The sequence below is a fragment of the Cryptomeria japonica genome, chromosome 7, assembly GCF_030272615.1.
Source record: "Cryptomeria japonica chromosome 7, Sugi_1.0, whole genome shotgun sequence".
Classification (NCBI taxonomy): Eukaryota; Viridiplantae; Streptophyta; class Pinopsida; order Cupressales; family Cupressaceae; genus Cryptomeria; species Cryptomeria japonica.
The window spans coordinates 322,223,317-322,231,751 of NC_081411.1; the positions used below are offsets into that span (position 1 = coordinate 322,223,317).

General features: G+C 34.5%; 2 protein-coding genes across 2 annotated transcripts; both read left to right on the forward strand.

The window, feature by feature from the left end:
* The first annotated feature begins 1,108 nt into the window (after window positions 1-1,108).
* On the forward strand, window positions 1,109-2,497 carry LOC131051614 (glutathione S-transferase U19). The gene is made up of 2 exons (XM_057986185.2): window positions 1,109-1,661; window positions 1,741-2,497. The coding sequence occupies exons 1-2, from the start codon at window positions 1,350-1,352 to the stop codon at window positions 2,107-2,109; spliced, it is 681 nt and encodes a 226-aa protein (XP_057842168.1). The 5' UTR covers window positions 1,109-1,349; the 3' UTR covers window positions 2,110-2,497.
* Window positions 2,498-6,499: 4,002 nt separating this feature from the next.
* On the forward strand, window positions 6,500-7,713 carry LOC131051613 (glutathione S-transferase U20). The gene is made up of 2 exons (XM_057986184.2): window positions 6,500-7,038; window positions 7,118-7,713. The coding sequence occupies exons 1-2, from the start codon at window positions 6,727-6,729 to the stop codon at window positions 7,484-7,486; spliced, it is 681 nt and encodes a 226-aa protein (XP_057842167.1). The 5' UTR covers window positions 6,500-6,726; the 3' UTR covers window positions 7,487-7,713.
* The last annotated feature ends 722 nt before the right edge of the window (window positions 7,714-8,435 follow it).

An 8,435-nucleotide genomic window follows, 5' to 3' on the forward strand; every position in this document is an offset into this window, starting at 1 on the left:
TTAATGATCTTCTTCTTGGATCAAACCTTTATTTCTATTTTCACATTTTTCAAACAAATATCAAAGACTTACCAATGCTAAATGCTAGTGTATTGTATTTTGGTATTTTATTAGATAATTCATTAATAATTGCTAGATTGGATATGATAATTTGATGATTGCATAAAACACCTTAATGTGCAATTTGAATATTTTATTATTTAACTTGGCTCATCACAACTAACTGAAACAAAATTAATTAGGATCCATACTTAAATTTTAATATGCAAGATTGAGGGTCAAATCTACACCCTTAGAAAATATCCAAGTTCATTTTTTATTTTTGAAAAGTAATCCAAATGATGAATAAATAAATATTACAAATCAAATCCAAATAAATGTAAGCAAATGAAATATGTAGAAGCTATGCAATTTTCACCATTACAATAATCAATGTCCGCGTCTCTATTCCCTTTTGATTAGACTTTCAATTATGAAAGGAGACTCTAACATTATTAATGTGGGCAACACCTTTAAAATGTGCATTGTAAAGAATGTGTAAACTAAACCTTATATGACTAAACTTATGCATAATTTAATCTAATCATCAAAAATTAATTTAACTATAAAATTACTACTCACTATTTTACCACTAACTAAATCACAAGATAATATTCTCTATTACCTATCAATGGACTAAAATATTAATTTATGTGAGCCCCACCTTTGAAAAATGTGTTGTAAAGAATATGTAAACCAAACTTTACATGACTAATCTTATACATAATTTAATCTAATAGTACAAAATCAATTTAACTAATATAAAATATATATCTACTTCTCAATCTAATTGAAATCTAAAATTACTACTCACCATTTTACCACTAACTAAATGACATGATAACATTCTCTATAACCTATCAATAGAATAAAATATTTATTGATGTGTGCCCCACCTTTGAAAAGCGTGTTTTAAACATGTATAGACTAAGACTTATATGACTAATCCTATACCTAATTTAATCCAATAGTAAATTTAACTAATATAAAATATATATTTACTTCTCACTCTTGACTATTTCACCACTAACTAAAGGACAGCATAATATTCTCTATCACTTGCCAAAATTCACTCTCTTTCCTTTCAATGGGCTAAAATATTTACGGTAGCAACCCTAAAGAATTAGGACTGGACTCTGCTATGGTCGTGCACGTGCCTTACCCTACTCCACTCGTCCATGAACATTCCAGAAATCTACAGGTTTTTTGAACTTTGGACTTTGTATGAGATTATTTATGCCTTGTATAGGCTTCAGTTTGTGTGAAATTATCTACTGCTGAGTGAAATTTGGGTTTTGGGTTTGTTTGAGATGGAGCAAGTGAAGGTAATCAGCACATTGGTGAGTCCCTTTGGCATGCGTGTATTAATTGGTCTGGAAGAGAAAGGCTTGAAATATGAATACCAAGAAGAGGACCTACTGACCAAGAAGAGCGACCTCCTCCTGCAGAAGAATCCTGTGCACAAGAAATTACCTGTTTTGATCCACAATGGCCAGCCTATATGCGAGTCTCTTATAATTCTTCAGTACATCGACGAGACTTGGGATTCCAACCAATTTTTACCCACTAAGCCATATGATCGTGCCCTTGCCCGCTTCTGGGCCGATTTCATAGATAAGAAGGTAAGGTATTATCATGTTCTCGTTGGCATTGGCATTGAGGTTTTTAAAGTATTCTAACAAAATGCTTCTGTGGTTGCAGTTTTTTGAGTCGGCGTCTCGTATAGTGCTTTCAAAAGATGAAGATCAGGAGCAGGCCAAGCGTGACATGCTGGAGAACCTAAAAGCTTTAGAGGGTGCGTTGAAAGAAATGTCAGGAGGAGGATCCCTGCCTTTCTTCAATGGAAAGGATTTTGGGTTCCTAGATATTGCCCTCATTCCTTTTGCTGCTTGGTTCCATACATTTGAAAGTATGGGGAATTTCAAGATACCGTTTGAGAGTGGATATCCATTGCTTGATGCGTGGGTTAAGAGATGTGTGGAGAGGGAGAACGTGAAGAAAGCCCTTCCCTCTCCTGATCGAGTTCTGGAATATGCATTGCAAATGAGGAAGAAATATTTGGTTAATTGAATTCATATGGGTATTAGTTAAATGCCATGTTCAAACGCGTTTCAGAACTGTATCGTTCAATCTTTATGTTGATCGATTTATGTGCTTGGAGAATAAATCTTTCAATAGAAATCTGTAATATTTAGGTGATGGGGTTCCCATACGAGCATTCATGCTTCAAAATTTGTGCTCGGAAAATTTTCTCGGGCCATTTTTTCTGGGTACCGTTTGAAAAAAATACTAAAATATTTATTTAAATTCTTAGTTTTCGTTTCAAATCTGCAGATTTGTGTTGTTGCTGGGAAAATTTCGGTAGCGGCTATTCTGGCTCTAATATAGAGCTAGAATAGACGCGTCCGAAAATTTCGGTGCTTGTAGAAATGAATACAACAAGTTGCACTAGATTTGGCACACCTTTTGCCGTCCCCAAACAAAATAAAAAATTAAATAAAATAAAATATTTTAGTGTGCTTTGCATTTCTGATGTTGTGGGGATGGAAAAGATCTAAAGAAGTTTGAGAAGAAAGAATATGTATTTTTGTAAATGTGAATATCTGGAAATAGAAAGGCATTATATTCATATAATTTATTTAATGAGATTTTTGTAGAGAAGTTGAAGGGCTGCGGGCATTCTGGTTTCAAAAGGGACCTTTCCTACAGCTATTTTGGTTCCAAAAGGGACCTTTTATACAGTGTGATAGCTAAGTGTTAGTCAATTGTAACCGTTTATTGCAAAATGGATGGTATAAAATGCACAACTAACATGTGTGTTAGTCAATCTGTACAGCTGTTTTGAAGCCAGAATAGACGTGTCCGAACTGAAGGCACACATTTGATGATTCTACACATGATGATCACATTTCTTGTGATGGTTCAGATTTTGAGGAGAACTTTGGACACTTGAACATGGGGATTCTCACATGTGACCCCATTCTTGAGTCTTGTATTTCATCTCCTCATATTGATATCACATCACCTATTGCACCTGATGATGCAGATAGTGTGATAGTTTTGCCTTCATGTGATTCAGTGCAGCAGGATATTCATTGTCTTCCAGCTTCAGATTCATGGGATGATTACTTGACAGACATTGCAGGTTTGTTTGTGGAATCCTACATTGTAGATTTGGGAGACATCATTGATGACATTCATCTTCTCTTTGATGAAGATGATCCTTCTTCGATTGTTGCGAGGGCACACTCTGACCCTCTTGTTCATTCTTTACATGATCATTCTTTCGAGGTTGATATGATTGTGGATACTTATGTACAGCAATTGGAGGAGGTCTCTTTATGTTTTGAGGAGACATATGAGTCTTTGGGACATGTTCTACATCCATCTCCACTAGATCTTGGAGTGCCTTTTTCAGCAATGTGGCACAATTTACCACCTTTGGAAGGGGTATCTTTCAGCATCGACATGGGGACACTTGAGCAGTTTTCAGAGATTCCTTTCATCATGAGTTTTCTTCATACATCTTCCCTTCATGATTGGGGAGACTTCATGGATACACCTTTGGTTTTGTTTCTTCCTAAGGGGAGGAATGTTGTTCGACGTTCGTGGAGCAGTTTCTTCATATATCGAGCTTCTATCATTGGTGCAGATTTTTCATTGAGGGAGGGTCACAGTTTGACTTCTCTTCTTCTCTCATATGGGGGGGACTTTTTCCTCACATGGGGTTTTGTTCCTCACATTCTTCTATGAGAGTTCTTTTGTATAGCTTTCATCTCTCTTTTGGGGGAAGGTTTTTTCCCATTGGGTTTTTCTCTCTTTCCCCACTTTGTGAGAGATTTCATTGCATTGGTTTGCATGCATTTGCATTTGTACATGGGTACCTAACATGGCCTAGTAGCCGGGACCCATCTTGCATTGCTTAGTTGCATTGTAGACTTAAGTGCATTCCCCTAAGTTGCACTTAAGGGGGGGTGTTAATGTAAATAATTATTCATCATAGATATTATTACACTTACTTAAGTTTACTTAGGATAATGCATTTCATAGTAGTTTGGATATGAGACACTTGGGTGTTTGTGCCACATTGGGATAGTGTGTGTAGGAGAAATTCCACCTTTTATGGTGTTGATCTTGTTATTACACTATCATATCCGCTTATTGTGGAGTGATAATTCCACCTTCGGTGGGTGATCCACCTCATGTGGAATATTATATTATTTCTCCTACCTACCCACACCTATTTCCTACCTACCCTTGTTTCTTATTGAGCCACATATCATGTTTGTGTGCTCACATATCCCTAGCCTTGCCTATATAAGCAGGCTCATCTACATTGTATGTAACAGCTATTGAACAACTATTGAACAACTATTGAACAACTATTGAAGCTATGTTATTGATCATGTCTATTGATGAGAATACAGTTTATTCTTGTCCTATATTGTGTCTCTATTTTGTATATTTCATTGAGCTCTTGATCTTGGCAAAATCCAACAAATATAAAAAGACCATTTGTATCATTTTATCCTATACCAAGAGCAGAAGAGAAATCTGCAATTGAAAAAATAAACAAAACTTTTTTCAAGTAAAAATTAGGAAACATTCCCTTCCAAATTTTAACCAAAAAAGCATAACAGAAGCCCCAAGACACAGGCAAACCCGCTTACAGAGAAACCACCACCCACTGTACCTCCGCCTGGCCATAACAAAAGCCAAAAGAGCAAGCAACAAACATAATCAACAATCAATAACATAAAAAAATGTCAATTCTGGTGTAGTAAAAAAACTATGAGAGCGTAAAAAACTCTAATTGCCTCTTAACATAAGAAATGAATTGATCAAAAGCCATAAATTAAACTTGGGCAAACTGAAAATATTAAATATGATTCTTAAAAAGAAAAACCCTTGGCTAGTGAATTTATAATAGCTACATATATTGCACAAAAGCTTCATGCTATGACCGTTGATATTTTTGCAGGAAAAGGCTGCCAAATTGCAGCGCAACAAAGGGCTCAATAGAATTTCATATCATTCTCTGCATTCAAAGACACATTCAATGCATTCAAAGACACATTCAATGGGATAAGATTTGTCCAGATTTCTCTAACAATTGGTTACATCTGATTGGATCCTTTCTCCTTGCATTAAAGAAGAGGATAAGATTTTTGACTTTTGTAGATCTTTCTAGATTTACTTTTTCCCATTTTATTCACACCGAACTATTAAGACTAGAGAAATAAATATTTTTCTACAAATAAAAGGAAAAAATTTGAACTATGCTAATGACTATAGCAAATATAAGCCAATAGGAAAAGAAATAAATAATTTTGATAATATTATTAAAATATGTAAAAATAATAAAACTATAGAAATGTTAATAGATTTTTTTAATTCAATGACATGATTGGACAACAAAAAGAATAAATTGCATGTAACGGATGCATAAGTCATATCATTCTCTGCATTCAAAGACACATTCAATGCATTCAAAGACACATTCAATGGGATAAGATTTGTCCAGATTTCTCTAACAACTAGTTACATCTGATTGGACCCTTTCTCCTTGCATTAAAGAAGAGGATAAGATTTTTGACTTTTTTTAGATCTTTCTAGATTTACTTTTTCTTATTTTATTCGGACCGAACTATTAAGACTAGAGAAATAAATATTTTTCTACAAATAAAAGAAAAAAAATTGAATTATGCTAATGACTGTAGCAAATATAAGCCAATAGGAAAAGAAATAAATCATTTTGATAATATTATTAAAATATATAAAAATAATAAAACTATAAAAATGTTAATAGATTTTTTTAATTCAATGACATGATTAATGTGGGCAACACCTTTAAAATGTGCATTGTAAAGAATGTGTAAACTAAGCCTTATATGACTAAACTTATGCATAATTTAATCTAATCATCAATAATTAATTTAATTATAAAATTACTACTCACTATTTTACCACTAACTAAATCACAAGATAATATTCTCTATTACCTATCAATGGACTAAAATATTAATTTATGTGAACCCCACCTTTGAAAAATGTGTTGTAAAGAATATGTAAACCAAACTTTACATGAGTAATCTTATACATAATTTAATCTAATAGTACAAAATCAATTTAACTAATATAAAATATATATCTACTTCTCAATCTAATTGAAATCTAAAATTACTACTCACCATTTTACCACTAACTAAATGACATGATAACATTCTCTATAACCTATCAATAGAATAAAATATTTATTGATGTGTGCCCCACCTTTGAAAAGCGTGTTTTAAACATGTATAGACTAAGACTTATATGACTAATCCTATCCCTAATTTAATCCAATAGTAAATTTAACTAATATAAAATATATATTTACTTCTCACTCTTGACTATTTCACCACTAACTAAAGGACAGCATAATATTCTCTATCACTTGCCAAAATTCACTCTCTTTCCTTTCAATGGGCTAAAATATTTACGGTAGCAACCCTAAAGAATTAGGACTGGACTCTGCTATGGTCGTGCACGTGCCTTACCCTACTCCACTCGTCCATGAACATTCCAGAAATCTACAGGTTTTTTGAACTTTGGACTTTGTATGAGATTATTTATGCCTTGTATAGGCTTCAGTTTGTGTGAAATTATCTACTGCTGAGTGAAATTTGGGTTTTGGGTTTGTTTGAGATGGAGCAAGTGAAGGTAATCAGCACATTGGTGAGTCCCTTTGGCATGCGTGTCTTGATTGGTCTGGAAGAGAAAGGCTTGAAATATGAATACCAAGAAGAGGACCTACTGACCAAGAAGAGCGACCTCCTCCTGCAGATGAATCCTGTGCACAAGAAATTACCTGTTTTGATCCACAATGGCCAGCCTATATGCGAGTCTCTTATAATTCTTCAGTACATCGACGAGACTTGGGATTCCAACCAATTTTTACCCACTAAGCCATATGATCGTGCCCTTGCCCGCTTCTGGGCCGATTTCATAGATAAGAAGGTAAGGTATTATCATGTTCTCGTTGGCATTGGCATTGAGGTTTTTAAAGTATTCTAACAAAATGCTTCTGTGGTTGCAGTTTTTTGACTCGGTAATTCGTGTACTGCAGTCAGAAGATAAGGCCCTAGAGGAGGCAAAGCATGACATGCTAGAGAGCTTTCAAGTTTTAGAAGGCACATTGAAAGAGATGTCAGGAGGGGGATCCCTGCCTTTCTTCAATGGAAAGGATTTTGGGTTCCTAGATATTGCCCTCATTCCTTTTGCTGCTTGGTTCCATACATTTGAAAGTATGGGGAATTTCAAGTTACCGTTTGAGAGTGAATATCCATTGCTTGATGCGTGGGTTAAGAGATGTGTGGAGAGGGAGAGCGTGAAGAAAGCCCTTCCCTCTCCTGATCGAGTTCTGGAATATGCATTGCAAATGAGGAAGAAATATTTGGTTAATTGAATTCATATGGGTATTAGTTAAATGCCATGTTCAAACGCGTTTCAGAACTGTATCGTTAAATCTATTCAATAGAGATCTGTAATATTTAGGTGATGGGGTTCCCATACGAGCATTCATGCTTCAAAATTTGTGCTCGGAAAATTTTCTCGGGCCATTTTTTCTGGGTACCGTTTGTAAAAAATACTAAAATATTTATTTAAATTCTTAGTTTTCGTTTCAAATCTGCAGATTTGTGTTGTTGCTGGGAAAATTTCGGTGCTTGTAGAAATGAATACAACAAGTTGCACTAGATTTGGCACACCTTTTGCCGTCCCCAAACAAAACAAAAAATAAAATATTTCAGTGTGCTTTGCATTTCTGATGTTGTGGGGATGGAAAAGATCTAAAGAAGTTTGAGAAGAAAGAGTATGTATTTTTGTAAATGTGAATATCTGGAAATTGAAAGGCATTATATTCGTATAATTTATTTAATGAGATTTTTGTAGAGAAGTTGAAGGGCTGCGGGTATTCTGCTTTCGAAAGGGACCTTTCCTACAGCTATTTTGGTTCAAAAGGGACCTTTTATACAGTGTGATAGCTACGTGTTAGTCAATCGTAACACGCTTCAATCCATACTGCCGTTTTGAAGCCAGAATAGACGTGTCCTAACTGAAGGCACACATTATTAGTTTGCATAAAAAGAAGATGGAACTGAAAGTCAATCTGATCTTGTGACTGATCCCATAAAATTCTTTCAATTATTGTATATGTATGTATATATAAATATATAAATATGTATGTATACATATATAAGCAAATTGCAGTGCCGTAAAACAGTGACCATTGAGAAATGGGAATACATTCGTACACTGAGATTTGAAAGCTGTGCAGAGAAGTAAATGTTGTCAATTACAGTCACAGTAAATGTAATTGGTCTGAGCATTAGTTTTGGTACAGATATGAGCTGTCT